This window comes from Entelurus aequoreus, linkage group LG15 (genome assembly GCF_033978785.1).
Source record: "Entelurus aequoreus isolate RoL-2023_Sb linkage group LG15, RoL_Eaeq_v1.1, whole genome shotgun sequence".
NCBI lineage: Eukaryota > Metazoa > Chordata > Actinopteri > Syngnathiformes > Syngnathidae > Entelurus > Entelurus aequoreus.
In genome coordinates, this window is record NC_084745.1 from 25,267,441 (window position 1) to 25,289,517 (window position 22,077).

At 38.9% G+C, this 22,077-nt stretch overlaps 1 protein-coding gene across 10 annotated transcripts in view; it reads left to right on the forward strand.

Moving 5' to 3' along the window:
- sema5a (sema domain, seven thrombospondin repeats (type 1 and type 1-like), transmembrane domain (TM) and short cytoplasmic domain, (semaphorin) 5A) overlaps positions 1–22,077 on the forward strand; it is a 476,735-nt gene that overhangs the window by 437,493 nt on the left and 17,165 nt on the right. For all 10 annotated transcript variants that reach the window (XR_009821170.1, XR_009821171.1, XM_062021096.1 and 7 more), the window contains 4 exons: positions 3,747–3,917; positions 4,095–4,250; positions 6,456–6,500; positions 12,649–12,860. Coding sequence is in view for 8 of the 10 variants with exons in the window: in XM_062021096.1 (XP_061877080.1) it covers positions 3,747–3,917; positions 4,095–4,250; positions 6,456–6,500; positions 12,649–12,860 (584 nt within the window). In the remaining 2 variants the exon portion in view is untranslated. The remainder of the gene's footprint in view (positions 1–3,746; positions 3,918–4,094; positions 4,251–6,455; positions 6,501–12,648; positions 12,861–22,077) is intronic.

Consider the following 22,077-nt stretch of genomic DNA (forward strand, 5'->3'; position numbering starts at 1 on the left):
GTTACACACTTTTTAACATAATTCAAACAAAAAAACTTTACACCATTTAAAGGCCTACTGAAACCCACTACTACCGACCACACAGTCTGAAAGTTTATATATCAATGATGAAATCTTAACATTGCAACACACGCCAATACGGCCGGGTTAACTTATAAATTGCAATTTTAAATTTCCCGCCACACTTCCAGTTGAAAACGTCTAGATATGATGACGTATGCACGTAACGGAATCAGTTGATGCGGAAGTATTCGTACCCCATTGAATACAATACAAAAAAGCTCTGTTTTCATTTCAAAATTCCACAGTATTCTGGACATCTGTGTTGGTGAATCTTTTGCAATTTGTTTAATGAACAATGGAGACTGCAAAGAAGAAAGTTGTAAGTGGGATCGATGTATTAGCGGCAGAGTACCGCAACACAACCAGGAAGACAGAGATGGATAGCAGACGCATTAGCCGCCGAACTCACCTTAACTTCCTCCGTCTCGCCGACCGCATCTGTGATCGGGTGAAGTCCTTCGTCGCACCGTCGATCGCTGGAACGCAGGTGAGCACGGGTGTTGATGAGCAGATGAGGGCTGGCTGGCGTAGGTGGATAGCTAATGTTTTTAGCATAGCTCTGTGAGGTCCGGTTGCTAAGTTAGCTTCAATGACGTCGTTAGCAACAGCATTGTTAACCTTCGCCGGGTTGGAAAGCATTAACCGTGTATTTACATGTCCATGGTTTAATAGTATTGTTGATCTTCTGTCTATCCTTCCAGTCAGGGATTTATTTATTTTGTTTCTATATGCAGTTAAGCATGATGCTATCACATTAGCTCCGTAGCTAAAGGGTTTCGTCGATGTATTGTCGTGGAGATAAAAGTCACTGTGAATGTCCATTTCGCGTTCTTGACTCTCATTTTCAAGAGGATATAGTATCCGAGGTGGTTTGAAATACAAATCCGTGATCCACAATAGAAAAAGGAGAGAGTGTGGAATCCAATGAGCCAGCTTGTACCTAAGTTCCGGTCAGAGCGAAAAAAGATGTCTTGCACTGCATCTAGTCCTTCACTCTAACGTTCCTCATCCACGAATCTTTCATCATCGCTCAAATTAATGGGGTAATCGTTGCTTTCTCGGTCCGAATCTCTCTCGCTGCTGGTGTAAACAATAGGAAAATATGAACAGTCCTTCCCCCGGTGTCGTCACGCTACTTCCGGTAGGGGCAAGGCTTTTTTTTATCAGAGACCAAAAGTTGCGATCTTTATCTTCGTTGTTCTCTACTAAATCCTTTCAGCAAAAATATGGCAATATCGCGAAATGATCAAGTATGACACATTGAATGGATCTGCTATCCCCGTTTAAATATAAAAAATTCATTTCAGTAGGCCTTTAAACTCTGATAAGGATTTGAACCCACGACTTTCTACTTCAGTAGTTTCAGTTACAGTGACGTGTGCCACGAAAGCCAGCGCGAGGGAGGGTAAAATATGTCTTCATATTCTAATCAGTGACAGGGCATGACGTGACCAGGAATATACGTTTGGGGTGAAATTATATGAGGCGTCTTGTCACACTGAAAGCATTTCACATCCATTTTCATTCAGGTGAAACCAACATTGGTGATGTCAGTATAATTTAGTGACAATGTTATGTTGACAGCACATTTTGAATCGGATAATGTTTAACGTTCATTGCGTTCTGTTGTCTAAAGTTGCTCTGCAAGCCCAAAGATCGTATATTGAAGTGAATTACATTTATATAGCGCTTTTCTCTTGTGACTCAAAGTGCTTTACATAGTGAAACCCATTATCTAAGTCACATTTAAACCAGTGTGGGTGGCACTGGGAGCAGGTGGGTAAAGTATATTGCCCAAGGGCACAACGGCAGTGACTGGGATCCAACCTGGAACCCTCAAGTTGCTGGCACTGCCGCCCGACCAATCGAGCCACTCCGGCCCACTAATATTAGGAGCGTATGATCTACCGCATTGTGATTTACAGCGCACACCATGTCCTACACAAAGTATATTCACAGTCGGTCATATCATCTTCTTGTTGTCACTTACAGAGGACATGACCTTGTTGTCCTCTATGGTAGTTGTGGCCATGCCTGCAGGAAGTTTGTTTTTTACATGAAAGTGCTAGCCACTAAGGCACGCTTTACTTGGTGCTACTGTTTCAGTTGGCGACGGTTCAGAGTGAAATTTCTCACAACGTTGTGGCGCAAGTACGTAAAGGTGTACTGTACGCTGTGGGGGGGGGGACACTGGGCACACAGACACACTAGTAAATTAATTAACAACGTTCAAGTCATGACTACTTTAATGCTTATTTAGTGGTGTCGTTTTGGTTGGTAATATCCACACATTGTGAAGCGGGAGTGTGTATTTATATCTAAAAGTGAACAGAAACTTTGTTTTTTAACTCCAAGTGCTAGCCAGTAAGACATGCTTTTACTTGGTGCTACTGTTTGGGGTTGACAATGGGTCAAAGTGAGGTACTTGTTTTCACACTACATTGTGGAGCAAGCACAGAGTGTAATGAAAAATGTATTGTTATTGAAAAATGTCACTGTTTCTATTAGGATCATTTTGTTTAGAACATCCAAGTTGTAGCCAGATGTGTGTCAGTTGCCGCTGTTGTTTTGGTTAGCAACAGTTTAAAGTGATATACTGTTTTCACACAACATTGTGGGGCAAGCACATAGAGTGTATGATGTTTTGTCTATATTAGACCTGGGTAAATTTAGGCCCGCCGGACATTCCCAAATAATTTTTTTAGATCTTTAAGATCGAAACTGTACCATTATGATGTGCAGTGAAGTTTTCAAATTACCGTAAGTCTTGAACTATACAAAGTATTTCAATGGTCGGAATCTGCGCTTTTGCATTATAAACTAGTTACTATGGTAATCTAAGTCACAACAGCTCAGACGAGGCACCAAGCAGTGTGGGTTGGGAGCATTTCCACAGTGTTTCCAGAGCGGCCAGCCTGAAATGCAGGTGTCAGGAACAGACGTGGAAGGAGATTTTTACCACAAAGTTCTAAAGCTTAGTGATATATCAGATGTATCAGATTGTAGGTGAAGTTTTTTTTTTGCGTTCCGCTTGATTGTAAAAAATGTCGATCAAGGGGGGGTGTGACATTCATATGTTGTCAATATTCAGTGTTTTATCGTTCATAGTTAATATTGTAAATCCCACGTTCTTTATTTTCATGTACATTCTGGGTGTCTCATTCAGTAAAAAAAAATTAAAATTCCATTCCGTTTAAGGCGCTCTGTCATAACGTTTTTAGCATTCAATCAGACATTATGTGAGGTTTTGTATTAGTGTTCCTAAAAATAGACACATTTTTTTTCTCTAAATTTGTCCCCCTTGACTCAAAATAATTGCCCAGGCCTGGTCTATACAACAAGATCTTTTAAGAGTGTGCCGGGAATGTGTATGCAACCTTCAAATGGAAGCCAGTAAGACGTGCCTCAGTTGGTGCTGTTGTTGGTGGTTTGATATACTCTTTTCAGACAACATTGTGGTGTGAGCCCACAAAAACGAGCTTTTACCATAAAAGACGAGCTTTAATAGTGCACAGGAAACTCGTTTCTAACAGCCAACTGGTAGCCAGTATGCAACGATGTAAACGGATACTCTTTTCACACAACATTGTGGAGTAGTGGAACCGTAATCTTCAGAAAGTAGGTCAATCATCTGCATAATGGAGTGAACTGGTCTCACCTTTTGTCCAACCTGTTGGCTTTAGTGGATGGCAGCTGGTCCTGTTGGTCTTCATGGTCCAAGTGCTCTGTGACGTGCGGAGGAGGACACTACATGAGGACTCGAACTTGCAGTAACCCCCCACCCGCTTACGGAGGTGACATCTGCCTTGGCCTGCACACTGAGGAGGCACTTTGCAACACTCAAGCTTGTCCAGGTACACACACACACACACACACACTCACACACACACATCCATCAAATTTCAATTAGTTATTTTTTTCCAGTCATTCCAGGCCCCTCCGGACTTCAGTCATGCATGAATAATCTTCTAAGGACCCACACAAACAAACACTACACACGCTGTGGGATTTACTGTCAATTCTCTTTCCAGAGACCTGGTCCAGTTGGTCCCAGTGGTCCCAGTGCAACTCCAGGGGTGCCCAGTTGCGTGTCCGTCACTGTGATGTCCTCTTTCCTACTGGGAATCAGTGCTCGGGAAACAACAGCGAGAGCCGACCGTGCTCGCCTGACTCCAACCTTATACCAGGTGCTCACACACATGCACGTATAAAGACATTCATCTGGCAAACAATGCCCACATCGCACATGAAGTACATTATTTAGAGCTGTGATTCTCAAATTGTGGTACCACTGGTGGTGCGCAAGCTCCATCTAGTGATACGCCAAAGAATTACTTAATTTAACATTCAAACCCAGTGTTACTGTTCAAATTGTGTGTATTGTTAAAGTGGCCAAAATATGAAATATACTTGTTAAATAAAACATCTGCCTTGTTTTAATGATTATTAAGGCCTAGTGTTGTCCAGATACCAATATTTTGGTACCGGTACCAAAATGAATTTCGAAAATTTTTGGTACTTTTCGATACTTTTCTAAATAAAGGGGACCACAGGAAATGTCATTATCGGCTTTATTTTAACAAAAAGTCTTAGGGTACATTAAACATATGTTTCTTATTGCAAGCTTGTCCTTAAATAAAATAGTGAACATACAAGAACTTGTCTTTTATTAGTAAGTAAGCAAACAAAGGCTCCTAATTTAGCTGCTGACATATACAGTAACATATACATTTATCATTCCATTATTTTGTCCACATTATTAAGGACAAGTGGTAGAAAATGAATTATTAATCTACTTGTTCATTTACTGTTAATATCTGCTTACTTTCTCTTTTAACATGTTCTATCTACACTTTTGTTAAAATTTAATAATCATTTATTCTTCTGTTGTTTGCATGCTTTACATTAGTTTTGGATGATACCAAACATACAGGTATCAATCCGGTACCAAGTTGTTACTGGATCATCCATTGGTCATATTCAAAGTCCTCTTATGTCCAGGGACATATTTCCTGAGTTAATAAATATAATATACATTTTTAAAATACGAAAAAAGATTTTGTGACGCTAAAAAAATATCGATGTAATCATAGTAGTATCAACGAGATACGCTCCTGCATTACAGTGAATGTCAGTTGTAGATCCACCAATGGTGTTTGTTTACATTTTGACACCGATGAGCTACGGTGTGTAGTGAAGCATGTTTAGCTATTCCTCGTCCTGCAGGGATGATACTTGTAAGAAACATACTTTATTTGTCACCATTGAGGCGAGGATTAGTGATTTAGAAGTAGCTAAAACACTGCAGAGTGTGGCTGGATTTTAGCCGCTAGCCAGCTAGCCATGTCTTAAAGCACCTCTTCCTGAGGGCGTTTCAGTGTTATAACTTCACCTTTATCGTTAGTTTTTAAGCCAAAATGCGTCCGTTCTCCCTTTTCTGTCTACACACTGTGTCTGCTTGTAAGTACTCTGTGATTGTGCACTGCCGAACATGCTCGTATAACCAACAATGACACGACAGTGGGGGGTGGGGGATGGCGGACCGGTACGTTTTGTGGCACTTGGAGAGCCAAGTGTTTTCTAAGGTGGTATTTGATGGAAAAAAAAGTTTGGGAAACAATGTGATACACAAAGCCTTGAATAAAGCCACACGTGAAAAAGTCACACTGATACTTCGAGTATAGGCCTGTCTAAAAATCCCAAACATGAACATAAATGTATCCTCATCCATTGGTATTAAAATATCCGCTTAGACAGCCCTATTGCTAGTGGCAATAGGGCAATAGAAACAAAACTAAACATCCATCCATTTTCTACCCCTTGTCCCTTTTGGGGTACGCGGGGGGTGTTGGAGCCTATCTCAGCTGCATTCGGGCGGAAGGTGGGGTACACCCTGGACAAGTCGCTACCTCATCACATCATTCATAAACTGGAAATAACTATTGCAAGTTAATTGTAAAAGTGTAAAAAATATACACAGGTATATATTACTTGGTGTTATACACGTTGGCAAACACTTTCATTAATCCCCAGAGTAAACAATGTGTCACAACAAAGATTCATAACTGTTCTGCATTAATTAGCAAGCATATAATAGTGTAATAGAATTACCCATTTTCTCTGATCATCCATCCTTTTTAATGGGAAAGGTAGTCCATTAAGGTTCATTAGAAATGTCTTGTACTTCATTTCCTCTAATGAGAGTGTATACTTTTCATAAACCACAAGTCCTTATTTTCGCCAGCAGAGTTTTTAGCCTAATCTTTATCGTACTGAAAGAGGCTTTCATCTCAGCGCTCGCCATCGGGGGTGCAATTTGTCATGCGAGCAGGGGCGTGCTTGTGATGGTCCTGGGCGTAATTTTGCTCTTTCTCTCCCTCTTCTTTTACCAGAAGTCTCCATTGCACACTCCAGCCAGGAGGAGAGGCGCTGTGGAGGTAATAAATGTGTGTGTGTGTGTGTGTGTGTGTGTGTGTGTGGGTGTGGGTGTGTGTGGGTGTGTGTGTGTGCGTGCGTGCGTGTGTGCGTGCGTGCGTGCGTGCGTGCGTGCGTGCGTGTGTGTAAGAGAGAGGAGAGAGGCTACATTTATTTGTCATTCTGCTTAACTGCATGTAAATTCCACTGTAAAAGAAGATGCATTATAGGAAAATGCTGATTTGATAATATCTTGCACAAGTCTGAATTACACTGTCTGACTCACACTCCACTGTTGGCGTACTGCAGCAGTGCCTAAAAATCCAAGTGCAACAATCCTTACTAAAATGCACCACAGCAACACGGTCACACTCTTGAGTGGATCAATAAAAGCTCTTTAAAGCATGTTCAGTGCCAAAGCATGTTCGTTGCCCTAACAGCTGCTGGGGTGTAATGAAAGTACTCAAGCATTGATAAGAAGCAATCAGCTACACAATGACAGATGGTGCTCGAGGAATGTGTGTGTGTTCACAGGCAAATAACCAAAAGTCATCTTTGCCATAGAAAAAATATTCTATTACTTTGTGTAAAATATTTATGATAAGCGGGAGCTGCCTGCAAATTATGCACGGCCTCGCAACTCTGTCCAAAACCCGCAACTTCCCTGCACATTTTGGCCAATCAGCATAATTTTCGGCAATCAAGTTTATCTCTGAGAGCCGCTCAAACACGCACGGCAACAGTCTAATCCAGGGGCCCCTTAACTTTTTGACACAGTGGCCGCATTGGGTTCTAAAAATTTGGCCAGGGGCCGGGCTATATATTAAGTTAAAAAGTTAAAGTACCAACGATTGTCACACACACACTAGGTGTGGCGAAATTATTCTCTGCATTTGACCCATCACCCTTGATCATATACTGTATATATATATATATATTAGGGCTGCAACTAACGATTAATTTGATAATCGATTAATCTGTCGATTATTACTTCGATTAATCGATTGATAATCGGATAAAATAGACAAACTACATTTCTATCCTTTCCAGTATTCTATTGAAAAAAAACAGCATACTGGCACCATACTTATTTTGATTATTGTTTCTCAGCTGTTTGTACATGTTGCAGTTTATAAATAAAGGTTTATAAAAAATTAAAAAATTGCCTCTGCGCATCCGCATAGCATAGATCCAACGAATCGGTGACTAAATTAACTATTTTTATAATCTATTTTAATCGATTTAATTGATTAGTTGTTGCAGCCCTAATATATATACATAGACATACATATATATATAATCTGTCTCATTGCAGATTAGACAAATTGCCTTTTCCTTACACTGAACAAAAAAAAGTCATATGTCCACTGATGTATAAAAACTCCACACTCTTGAGTCTTTTTTACGTTTCCCCAACAATTTCGCCATTTTTTTCCCTCGTGCACTAATTGACTAAAAGAGCACGCACTTCCGGCGCGATGACGTCACATTATCGATGGGAAAATGCATTTTTAGACAATATGATTTGCCTGAGCGGTTAGGAGATCCCGAGAGTAACAAGCGGTAGAAAATGGATTGATGGATGGGCTAGAAAGGACAAATAAAAAAATAAAAAACATTTAAATATATATATTCTTTTTTACTTGGGACTACCCGCGGGCCGGATTTTGGACGCTGGTGGGCCGTATCTGGCCCGAGGGTCGTAGTTTGGGGACCCCTGGTCTAATCCTAATTTGTGCAGCAGAAACAGCAACATATAAAAATATTTCGACTCAACGGCACAATTGTCATAGCCCAGACCTACTTCCGGTTCCTGTCTAATGTGCTAACCCTTCTGGGTGATGTAGTTCAATGTTTCTTAACCATAGGGCCGCGAGCACCCCCTAAAGTAGCAGCGTTTCTCAAAGTGTGGGGCACGCCCCACTGGTGGGGAATAGAGACATGACAGGTGGGGCGCGAGGAACGGGAGGAAATTTCGCTTTGATTTTTTTTATTTTTTATTATTATATTCTTTGATTTTTTTTTTTACTATGCTTTCATTTTCTATACACACTGGAAATCACTTTGTGATTCTGTCTGTGAAATCCGCTATATAGATAAATGTAAATTACTTATTTTTCCTGTATGCTTTACATTTCTAGGTAGGAGCGAAAGTTTGACAGACAGCAACAGTAACTAATGGGGGCGGGGCTAAGCGGAAGCTTTGTGAATGGCGAGTCACTGTGCGAGGATTTGCTGTTTTGCAAATACATAAAAAATAGAGCCACTGCTGATGAGCTGTTCAAGATAATGGACAGTTTCCTCAAAGAACACGACCTTAAATGGGAAAACTGTGTGGGCTTTTGCTCTGATGGCGCGCATGGCAAAGTCAAGAAACGGGCTGCAGGCTCTAATAAAGAGGGTTGCGCCAAATGCGCATTGGACACAATGTGTCATTCACCGGGAAACACTCGCGTCAAGGCAGCTCAGCCCCGAATTCAATGAGGTTTTAACAGTGGCAGTGTCAAGCCTGCAACCCCGATTTGAAAAGCTGTGCAGTGCAAAACAGGCTCATTGCAGCCACTAATGCTGGAGTACTGTAAAACTCATGTTCACTTGCCCTGTCCTCCTTTTTTTGGCAAAGATTGCAAAGTGGCACTTTTATTTTCATTTATTATTGAACTTGATGCAAGTTATTTGATTTATTATTGAACTTGATGCAAGTTATAACACTTTTATTTGATTTATTATTGAACGTGATGCAAGTTATAACACTTTTTTTCATTTATTATTGAACTTGATGCAAGTTATAACACTTTTGTTTTATTTATTATTGAACTTGATGCAAGTTATAACACTTTTATTTGATTTATTATTGAACTTGATGCAAGTTATAACACTTTTTTTGATTTATTATTGAACTTGATGCAAGTTATAACACTTTTGTTTTATTTATTATTGAATTGATGCAAGTTATTTTATTTGATATTGAACTTGATGTAAGTTATACCACAGCTGCACAGTTATTTTATTTATTATTGAACTTGATTTTATTTTATGTTATTGAGTTTGAATGTATAAAACTTGATGTTACTTGATGTTCGATAAATTTGAAAATGTTAAGCTTGGCATTAGCGTTCTGTTGGGGTGATGGGGGCAGGTGGGGCTTGAAAACTCCCCCTTGTCCAAAGTGGGGGATGACAAAAAAAAGTTTGAGAACCACTGGCCTAATCAACTGGCGGCCCACCAAAGCTTTTCATTTGGTTTGCCGAACATTGCCCAAACAGGCTTGATGAAACCATTCAAATTTGGGTTGCTCATGTATGCAGTGCTCCCACCACCCCGCAGGCATTTGTGTTACAATGAAGCAGCAGTAGGGTTAGTAAAAGAAGACTACCCATTCAACAAAAATCTGACTTTAACAATGACTGGACAACAAAGTATGAATGTTCTACCCCGAGCAAGCGCTCGAGTCACTGTTTTTAGGCGGACCTTTTAAACGACGGACACATTGATCCAGACAAGCAGCAACAATGATAGCAATCCCAGCGTGTAAGCTTCATCATGAAACTTGGTCAAACATTTGTAAGTAGATATTGTGCATAAATATATTTAGTTTGTTTTGTATTGTCTGCAATGTTTGGTGTGTGAATGTTGTGTAATTTCTATATGTGTAAACATTTGTAGTTTATTGTGTGAATAAATTCACACTAAACCTATTTTATTTATGTAAAATACACAATGGACATTACACTTTTGTTGTGTTTATTTTCAATGGGAGACAGGTCTGGACTACAGGCAACCCAGTCTAGTACCCGCACTCTTTTACTATGAAGCCGCGCTGTTGTAACACGTGGCTTGACATTGTCTTGCTGAAATAAGCAGGGGCGTCTATAATAACGTTGCTTGGATGGCAACATATGTTGCTCCAAATACTGTTTTGGGTTTTGTATTAAAACACTGCGATGAGGCGGTGTACCCCGCCTTCCGCCTGAGTGCAGCTGGGATAGGCTCCAGCACCCCCCGCGATCCTGTAAGGAATGTATTAAAACAGTACAGTAATTTAACAATGAGCTCTGAGTACCTACTGTTACTGTGATCTAGTGCGGGGGTCTTCAAAGTTTTCCTGGCCAAGGACCCACAAACTTATACATCTAATATATAATTATGATTGTATTTTACGTTAAAGTGGTCCTAAAGGTACTTTGTTATTTTGCAATACTAACAATATTCAGATCAGAAACGTTTTTACTGCCAAGTATATTTACACATACAAGGAATTTGTCTTGGTGTATTGGTGCAAAAACAGCTAACATCCGAAATAAAGCCAAAATAGCCTGAAATTTGGCAACATAAAATATAAGACGCAATTGACAATATATAAAATATCATTTTAAAAATGTCAAATATAAACATAATTACAAAAAACTTACAAAAACATTTTACAAAAGGTTCAATGGAGTGCATATAATAAAAAATGTGAAGTCCAGTGAGCGTTAAAGAAACATTGCTGTGATGTTTTGTGACTGGAGGGCTGATGAGAGTTGGGCCATGTGGGGGCAGGGACATTTTTGATGAGGCTGATAGCAGAGGGACGGAAACTGTTTTTGAGTCGAGAGGTTTTGGTCCTTATGGACCGCAGCTTCTTACCAGATGGGAGGGTCTTAAACAGTCCATGTGCCTGCACGCCTCAGGGCCCTGGAGGTGTACTCATGGAGTGATGGTAGACTGTAGCCAATCATCTTCTGCAAATAATACCAGTACTGTGCTGCTAATAGCTAGCTGGAAACTAGCGCCCTAATCTCCAGTTGAAAACTAGCACGTTAATTGCTAGCTGGCCACATAGTGCACTAATCACTAACTGACAATTAACGTGTTAATCACTCACTGGCAACAAGCGTGTTAATCACTAGATGGCAACTAAGGCGGAAATCGCTAGCTGACAACTAGAGCGCTAATCGTTGGCTGGCAACTAGAGTATCAATGGCTAGCTGAAAACTACAGCACCAATCGCGAGCTATCTCAAATGTTAACATGAATATGATCATGTATCCATCCATCCATTTTCTACCGTTTGTCTCTTTCGGGGTCGGGGGTGTGCTGGAGCCTATCTCAGCTGCATTCGGGCGGAAGGCCGGGTACACCCTGGACAAGTCGCCACCTCATCACAGGGCCAACACAGATAGACAGACAACATTCACACTCACATTCACACACTATTCACATGTATTTAGAAATGGTTGATTTATATAGGCCAGTAAGGTAAAGTTTTGTACCTGACAAGTTTCGGCTACCTCGCTTCTGCAGCCTTCATCAGAGGTGTCACGTGACTTGTCAGGTACAAAACTTTACCTTACTAGCCTATATAAAGCAACCATTTATAAATACACATCAGTCGGCTAAATGAACCTCTTCAACATATTCCCATTGAACTACACGACTGTGTGTTGGTGCAATGTTCATGTGTATTTAAAGACATTTACATTGTGGGAAAATTGCGGGGGGAAATACTTAAAAAATTATCTACCAATTAACTTTTAGGTATGTGTGGTTTAAAACAAATAAAACATCAATACAGTATTTATTTTCAAATGTCTGTTGAAATCCTGTGCTTTTTTAGGTTAAGATTATAAGGAACACTGAAAACAGTGATAACAAATTCATAAAATCAAAAAGCCTGTGAAATCCTGGAAGGGCTGTTAAATGAATATCCAACAACTTGTTGGTTGTAGTTAAAAGATGTTGTAATTGTTATATTATCTGATGACTCTGCTTGATTTATCACTTTTGTATTAAAATTAGCACCCAAACTCTCAGAGGTCTCTGCAAAAACTGCAAGGAAATCCTGACTTTGTGCAAAATGAATGAACCCAATGAATGATTGTGTTTTTATAAATCACATACTTTACATGAAACAGAGTGATTGAGCATAGCAAGAGGAAAAACTCAACCTTGCTTGGAGATAAATTGTTTATATATATAAAATAATATAAGACATCTTTTTTTATACTTTTTTCTGATATATGGGTGTCAACACAGGAATATGTAACCTGACAACTATTCATTTTGAAGCAGGATGTGTGATCGTATTCCTAATAATTACTATTTATGGAATGTGGCAAAATATTAATTATTTTTCAAAGAAGCTGGAGAACAAATTTTCACATTAAAACAAATCGTAACATTTTCCAGACTTCAACCTCTTCCACATGATCGCCGTGGGTCTGAGCAGCTCCATCCTGGGCTGCCTGATCACCCTGCTGGTGTACTCGTACTGCCAGCGCTACCAGCAGCAGTCGCACGACGCCACCGTCATCCACCCCATCTCGGCCGCGCCGCTCAACACCAGCATCACCAACCACATCAACAAGCTGGACAAATACGACACGGTGGAAGCCATTAAGGTCTGTGCTGCATGTTTTCTTAAGAGTATGAATAATCGGTCCTCCTGCTGCATGACTGTTGACTGTGACACCAACAACTGACACGCCTGGAGCCTTGTAACAGATCGCCAGGTGTGCGTACCTTTCTCTCACTGTGTGTTGTGCTTCCTCATAATATATTCATGTGCCTTTCGGGCGTCATGAAGTCACACTGCTTCTCCCGCTATGGCGGCTCTGTGTAGTAGCACTACATCCAGCTTGGAAGTGAGCTACTCAACTTCAGTAGGACAACACATTAAGTCTATTATCGTCATTTGTCCTCAGTCAATGGGGGGGGGGGGGGTTAATTCCGTCTCCTTAAGGCAGTGTTTTTCAACCTTTTTTGAGCCAAGGCACATTTTTTTCATTAAAATACTTAAAAACATTTAAAAAATGTAACTCAGCAGCCGATATTGACAGTGAGAAGTCGTTCTCGCAGTTGTTAGATATTAATTCAAACCATAACCAAATATGCATCACTATAGCTCTTGTCTCAAAGTAGGTGTACTGTCACCACCTGTCACATCACGCCGTGACTTATTTTGAGTTTTTTAGTGTTTTCTTGTGTGTAGTGTTTTAGTTCTTGTCTTGCGCTCCTATTTTGGTGGCGTTTCCTGTTTTGTTGGTATTTTGCTGTAGCAGTTTCATGTCTTCCTTAAGTGCTATTCCCCACACCTGCTTTGTTGTAGCAATCAAGACTATTTAAATTGTGCGGATGCTATCCTTCTTTGTGTAGACATTGTTGATTGTCATGTCATGTACGGATGTGCACGGCATCTCTGCTCCACACGCTGTAAGTCTTTGCTGTTGTCCAGCATTCTGTCTTTGTTTACTTTGTAGCCAGTTCAGTTCTAGTTTCATTCTGCATAGCCTTCCCTAAGCTTCAATGCCTTTTCTTAGGGGCACTCACCTTTTGTTTATTTTTGGTTTAAGCATTAGATACCTTTTTACCTGCACGCTGCCTCCCGCTGTCGTCTGCATATTGTGATCATGACAAACCATGTTCCCGACACCTACAGAGCAATTAGCTACCTGCTGCCACCTACTGATATGGAAGAGTATTACATGGTTAGTCTGCCGAGCTCCAGACTGCACAGACAGTCAACAACGGCACATTATTTGCGGATTATAATTGCTGGTTTGCAAAAAAAGATTTTTAGACTTAGGCTTATACAAACTTTAATGATCCACAAGGGAAAATTTTCCACACAGTAGCTCAGTTACAAAGTATGGAAAGGATAAGGATGGAAAGGATCGTGCACACAAGGGCACAAGAAGAAGTATAAAGTAGATTTAAAATGTACCAATTTTTAACCCAATTAGGTGAAATTACATAAATACCCACGGAACACCAGACTGTATCTCGCGGCACACTAGTGTGCACAGTGGTTGAAAAACACTGCCTTAATGTATAGTTTGGAAACTGAACCACTTTGGGGTGTGTGTGCAGTATACAAAGAATTCACCATATTTGTGCTGTAAACCGCTGTGGACCATGCAGTATTCAACTCCAGCCTCCACTTTGCTGCAATGCGGCCCATTTTCTTACTGCCCTCCATAGTAGATCCTTCTCATGGGCGACATTCTTAAAAGTATTGTTGTTTGTTAGTGTCTCGCGCCAACTGATGCGTTCGTACAATCAAGCAATGTACAATAGAGTGAAGGAAAAAGCAGCAAAAGTGTTACTGTCGGGATCAGTTACAACTTTAACTGAGGAAAATTACCAACTCAATAGATGGCAAACAGTGTGCAACTGCAGTGTTTATGGATCTAACTAAAGCATTTGACACAGTTAATCATAATATCTTAATCTTACCTCCCTGCTTGGCACTCAGCATCCACGGTTGGAATTCGGGGTTAAATCACCAAAAATGATTCCTGGGCGCGGCCACCGCTGCTGCTCACTGCTCACCCCTCACCTCCCAGGGGGTGAACAAGGTGATGGGTCAAATGCAGAGAACACATTTCACCACAGCTAGTGTGTGTGTGACAATCATTGGTACTTTAACTTAACTTTAACTTTAATGTCATCTAAAAATTTGAACGGTATGACATCAGAGGACTGGTCTTGACAAGGCCTTCTCTTGGTCTTCTCTGCTGGCCTAACATAACCAGAAATCATAATCATAATTAAAGAGAAAAGTAATGTTTTGTTTGCTTTCCCTAAATATCTAAAAGTATACATATTCTCTTCATGTCATAGTATGCTCCTTCCAGCGCTGTTGTTTTTAGTTTTAGTTTGTATCCAATCAGAATTCAGCTAGCTTATGTTGCCATGCCGTATGAAATCTGCCAGAGGCCTTCAGAATCAACAATGCGGGCGTCCGTGCACTGTAAGTGAACGGACATACACATTTGACAAACAGTTGCAATAGCCAATCAGATCACGAGTTGTTGTCAGTAAGGCCTTCTAAGGCAGATATATAGTGATGTTATGAGCTAGGTAACATAAGAACTCCATTACCCAGCATGCCACAGTAGTGAAGAGCATGCGCAGTAGCCCCGTTTAGGTTGAATGTAGCCATACTACATGTTATTGACGAGCACGCTGTGGGGTAAACTTTAAGAAGTGAGCCAACACGCCTCGTCTGCATCTTTTATGATTAGACAAGACAACACGTATATTTGCAAGGCCGTTTTCAAGAAGGATATTTAAAGACAAACTACATCTTGTAAGACGGCTTATACGGCGTCGAATGGGCTTTACAAATTGTGAGTTAATATATTGTATTGCTTTATTTTTTTCACGTTTAATATGTTTTTTGCAATTTAAACTTTGACAGTACCACATAAAATATGTTTTAATTGCTGATGCGGGTTTATTGACTTTTAAATGCGCCAGCCAATAAATCGTTTTGTACACTGTTAATGTGGTTTAATGCCCAGTAAATGTGTTCCTGTATAGTATTTCTCCAGCAATGGTCATATGGTAACATCAATGATGGTATTTTGAGAGGTAATCATTGAAGGCGGACATCACTGAAGGCCTAGGTGGGAAACGCACAGCCCGCCACTGGGTCTTGAACTGGGTAAGAAGCTACTTAACCAGCAGAAAGCAATACGTGAAGCTAGGTGAAATATGATATGTCAACAGCACTAAAAATATCTTGCTGCGTACCCCAGGGATCAATACTGGCACCAAAATTGTTAAATGTTTATATAAACAGCATTTGTAAAGTTACAAAGGACTTCAAGTTAGTACTATTTGCAGACAACACATTATGCATTATGTTCAGGAGAGAACACACAGAAGCTAATATAAATAAAAACAGAAAAAAACAATAAATTAAAGAAATGGTTTGACAAAAACAGACTATCTTTGAATCTCAGTAAAACTAAAATAATGCTATTTGGAAACAGCAGGAGAGAAAGTCAAACACAAATACAAATAGACAGAGTAAAATAAAATCAGATATTTGGGTGTAATAATAGATGATGAAATGAACATAAAAAATCATAAAAAATATACAACAGAAGGTGGCAATAAATATTTACATCATGAACAAAGCAAAATATGTCCTAGACCAAAATTTACTCCATATACTCTACTGGTCGGTAGTGTTACCATTTGTTATTGTGTAGAAATATACGGAAATAACTACAAAAGTACATTACATTCACTAATTGTGTTACAAAAAATATCAGTTCGAATAATTTGGATATAGAGAACATACAAACTCTTGATTTATTAAATCCAAAATATTGAATTTCAACAATTTGGTGCATTTTCCAACTGCTAAAATTTTGCACATAGCAAACGTTAACCTGCTACCAAAGAATGTGCTTTTTTTCACAATATAAGAGGAGAAATACAACTTTTGAGAAACTATAACTTCAAACATTTGTATGCACGCACAACACTTAAAACCTTTAACATATCAGTATGTGGAGATGATTTAAGCAAAGAAGTCAAACATTTTCTAATATGATGCCGTTTAAGAAACTGTTCAAACAAAAGGTGTTTACAAAGTAAAAGGAGAAAGAATTATAACAAACCTCTTGAACTTATTGAAAATAAAAAAATAGACATCTCATTAAGTAAATCAAAACAGACTTAACTATTTATGAAGAGAACTGTATTTGAAGGCACTGATATAAATTGTGTACAAACTAAGAACAGGAAGTGAATAATGTGTAAGTATGTAAGTATGGAAAAGGAAAAGGATTTAATAAGCTTGCTTCTTCCTAGGATCAGTGTCGTTGTGGCCTGTGCAGCCCTTTGAGACGTTTATTATATTTGGTACCGGTACCAAAATGTATTTCATACTTGTCGATACTTTTCCAAATACAGGCGACCGCAAAAAATTGCATTATTGACTTTACTTTAACAAAAAAATGTTATGGTACATTAAACATGCGGGGGGTTTTTTTGCAATGAAAGAACAATTTTGTCATGAAATAAAATAGTAAACATAGTAGGCAACTTCACTTTTAGTGGTGCATAAGCAAATGGGTTACAAAGGCTCCTAATTGGCTGCTGACATATGCAGTAACATATTGTGTCATTTCTCGCTGTATTATTTTGTCAAATTGGAGTGACAAGCGGTAGAAAATGTATTATTTATCTCTTTATTCATTGACTGTTATTATCCCGTTATTTCTGTTTTAACATGTTTCATCTACATTTCTGTTCAAATGTAATAAACACTTATTCTTCTGTTGTTTGGATGCTTTACATTAGTTTTGGGTGATACCACACATTTGGGTATAGACCCGATACCAAGTAGTTGCAAGGTCATACATTGGTCAAATATAAAGTCCTCATGCGTTCAGTGACGTATTTCCTGAGATTGTAAGGAAAAAAAGACTGCGCTAATAAAAAAAATCTCGATGTAATCATTGCAATATAAACTACGGCTCTTATACTTGCTATCGTTCTACTCGATATCTGCGTCGACCCACTCTTTTGTTTACATTGAGGAGCACTAGATTGCTGTTAGTGGTGAGCTATTGTATTCTCGTGTGTAGTGAAGCATGATTAGTTATTCCTCATCCTGCAGGAAGGATATTTGGAAGAAACTTACTTTATTTGTTGCCATACAGGCTAGGATTAGTGATTTAAAAGTAGCTAAAACACTACGGAGAAACATTGGCCACTAGCTAGCTGGCTATGTTTTAGAGCACCGCTTGCGGAGCAGCGCTTCAGTGTTTACAGCTCCACCTTTATCAATAGGTTCAAACCCAAAATACATCCATTCTCCCTTTTCTGTCTTCACACTGTTTCTGCTTGCAAGTTGACGAACAATCATGTTGATGAAAAAAAATTAAGTACTGGTATTTTTTATTTTTTTATAGTTGATGTAGATGCCCATATCGGCTGTAGAAATTTACTTTACAAAAGAGAAGTATGGGATACTTATCTTGTTGCCTTATTTGTATTTGACTTTATTAAATGGATTTATATTATCGTTTGGTGCAGCCGGGCCGGAGCAGGAGGGGATAGAATGAGAAGAAAAGGAATACAAAGGGGGAAATTGCGGGGATAAGACAGAGAGACAACAACAACAACAAAACATCATCAGCGAATAGGATATGTACAAATATGATGGTAAAAGTGATAGCAAAGAAGCAGTTAGTGAAATAAATATTAAAAATACAGAAATGACAATGAACATTATTACCGTATTTTCCGCACTATAAGGCGCTTCGGATTATAAGGCGCACCTTCAATGAAAGTCCTATTTTAAAACTTTGTTTTATATATAAGGCGCACCGCATTATAAGACGCACCGCATTATTAGGTGCATAGAATAGACGCTACAGTAGAGGCTGGGGTTACGTTATGCATCCATTAGATGGAGCTGCGCTAAAGGGAATGTCAACAAAACAGTCAGATAGGTCAGTCAAACTTTATTAATAGATTACAAACCAGCGTTCTGACAACTCAGAAGCGCACGTCACTTCCTGTCAATGAGAAAGGACGCAAAGAAAAAAAGCTCCGCTTCTGCTACCGGAGTTTTTGTTAAGTCTGAAGATTTTGACCACTGATTTGACCACTGATTTGCGATCACAGCCACAGGAGAGTCACCTGGCATCTTCGATCTGATTTTGGTCAGTTGAGAGGCACCGATACGCTGAAATAAGGCGAGTGGAAGAGCCGTTAGCCTCAAGCCAAAGGCGCCTCCCGCAGTTCAAAGCGGTTGCCTAGCAACCAAAAGCTACGGCGAGCTTACAGCTGTTTTAAAGTGATCCCGACGTCGCAGAGTGATATAAGTTGACAGGCTGACACCTCAAATTGATCTCTGAACGACGCAAGGTACGAAATTGTTGAAAAAACAAGTTAAAAGTGCCGCAAGTCGCTAAAGAAGTAACTGCCCTTAAGACATAAGAGGCGCTGACGTCAGTGACTGCTGCGATGCCGAAAGTTAAAGGATTGACTGGAAAGACTGATTTGAAGCTGGGCACAGGACATGATGGGATTCAAGAAGGGATACTACAAAAAATACTCCAGGAATTTAAAGAAGAAATGATAGAAAAATGGGAAGAATTGATGGATGGATGGAAAGAGGATATGAAAGAAATGAAAGAAGAAATTAAAGAAATGAAAAAAGAGAACAACTCCAGAAATAAAGAAGCCACTGAAATGAGCAAACAAATGAAGATCCTTCAAGAAGACAACAACATGCTGAGGAACATCATAGATGAAATGGATCAGGATAAACGAATGAATGATATCATTGTGACAGGGCACCGAATTAAACCAAGATCCTATGCGAAAGCTGTGAATAATGAAGGTGAACCAGATGAAATGGATATGATCTCAGCAGAACAGCAAGTGGTCAACTTTCTGCAATCAAAAGAAATTGAAATTGACATTAATACCATCGAAACATGCATCCCACTGAACGGAAGAAACAACAACGCCACTCCAGTCGTGCTCGTGAAACTCGTAAACAGAAAATCTAAAATGGCATTGCTGAGACAGGGAAAGAAGCTGAAGGGAACAAATGTGTACATGAATGAGCATCTCACAAAACGCAATGCTGGAATCGCCAAGAAAGCACGCGACTTGAGAAAGCAAGGAAAAATCCAGGGAACTTGGAGCGCCAACTGTAAAATCTACATCAAGCTGAATGGAGGTCCAGAAGCAAGAGTAATTGTTGTCCATGACATCAAGGACCTGGACAATTTTTAAAGTTTACACAGCTACCACAACAACGATGATAATGGACTCTGACAGAAAACAAGCACCTAAATTCAGCATCGACACTACTATGTTCCAAGGGACGACTAAACAAGAGGACCTAGATTCAGGATTGCATCCACCTACACTTATAGAGATTATTGAAACAACATCAAAGATTGTTGAACAAGAAAATATGGAACTAAAAAATTTCTGCAACAAAGATCACAAAAACCAAGATTTGGAAAATGATATAGATCCAGATACAATTTTTTTCTCCCACATCAGTAATAGTTGTTTTTATTATACAGATGATCAATATACAAGCAACATTGAATGTGATAACAAATTGTCAATTATTCATTTTAATAGCAGAAGCTTGTATGCAAATTACAACAACATTAAGAACTTTTTGGAACACATCAACGAACCATTCAAAGTGATTGCTGTCACAGAAACATGGATTGATGATAAAAAAGGAATAGATTTTGATCTGGAGGGATATGAACTAAACTACATCAACAGAACCAACAAAAATGGAGGAGGAGTAGCTGTGTACGTGATGAAGAACCTGAACTACAAAGTGGTAAAAAACATGTCATTTGCTATAGATAATATCTTAGAATGTATAACCATTGAAATATGTCTGGAAAAAAGCAAAAACATATTCATCAGTTGTATATATAGATCACCTAAGTCAAGTATAGAAACATTTGAAGAATGGATCAAGGCAACTTACATGGACAATGGTCAAAGAATAATGTTCTTATGTGGTGACTTTAATATTGACTTATTGAACCCCAACAAGCAAAAGTCTATTGATACAATGTACAGCATCAGTCTATATCCTAAAATCACAAAGCCAAGCAGAATCACAGCACACTGTGCCACGCTTATTGATAATATTTTTACCAATGATTTTGATAATAACACTACAAGTGGTCTACTTATAACCGACGTTAGTGATCATCTGCCAGTTTTTACAATATATGATGGACACTACAAGAAGAACATGGAAGACAAAAGGACATTTCGAAGACTATGCACAGAGAAGAGGATGACTGCCTTCAAAATTGAGCTACAAAAGCAAGATTGGGACAATGTGTATAATGAAAAAGAGGTTGATGAAGCATATGAACATTTCTTAAACAAGTTCATAATACTTTATGACAAACATTGTCCATGGATACAACTCAGTAACAAGCAGAGAAAGAATAACAACCATGGATGACAAAAGGATTAAAAAATGCTTGTAAGAAGAAGAATACACTATATAGAAAATTTATAGCACAAAGAACTATAGAGGCAGAAATTAAGTACAAAAAGTATAAAAACAAGTTAACAGACATACTACGATCATGTAGAAAAGAATATTACAGTGAATTATTGGACAGGAACAAAAATAATATGAGAGCAACATGGGGCATCCTCAATAGCATTATTAAAAATGGAACTAAGAGGGACTACCCTCAATACTTCTTGGATGAAAATTTAAAAAATGACAACATAAAGGAAGTAATTGAAAGCTTCAATAATTATTTTGTAAATATTGGACCAAAATTGGAAGAAAGGATTCCAGACCCAGTTCCAATTGAGGACTATAATGATACCATAGAGCGAAATCCCAACTCCATGTTCCTCAGTAATGTGACACAGGAGGAAATAGTTACAATCGCAAAAAAATGTAAATCTAAGACTTCAACTGATTGTAACGAAATTGATATGGAAACGATAAAAAAGGTTATTGAAGAGATCTCAGGACCATTAATGTATATTAGTAACCTATCATTTCAAACAGGTACATTTCCAAACAAAATGAAAATAGCTAAAGTTGCACCAATTTATAAGACTGGAGACAAACATCAATTTACAAATTATAGACCTGTTTCTCTACTTCCACAATTTTCTAAAATCATTGAAAAACTGTTCAATAACAGATTAGAAAGTTTCATAAATAAAAAATAGAATACTCGAAGAGAACCAATATGGATACAGAGATAATGTTTCAACTTCAATGGCTTTAATTGAAATTACAGAAGAAATTACCAATGCAATAGATAGTAAAAAAATGTGCGG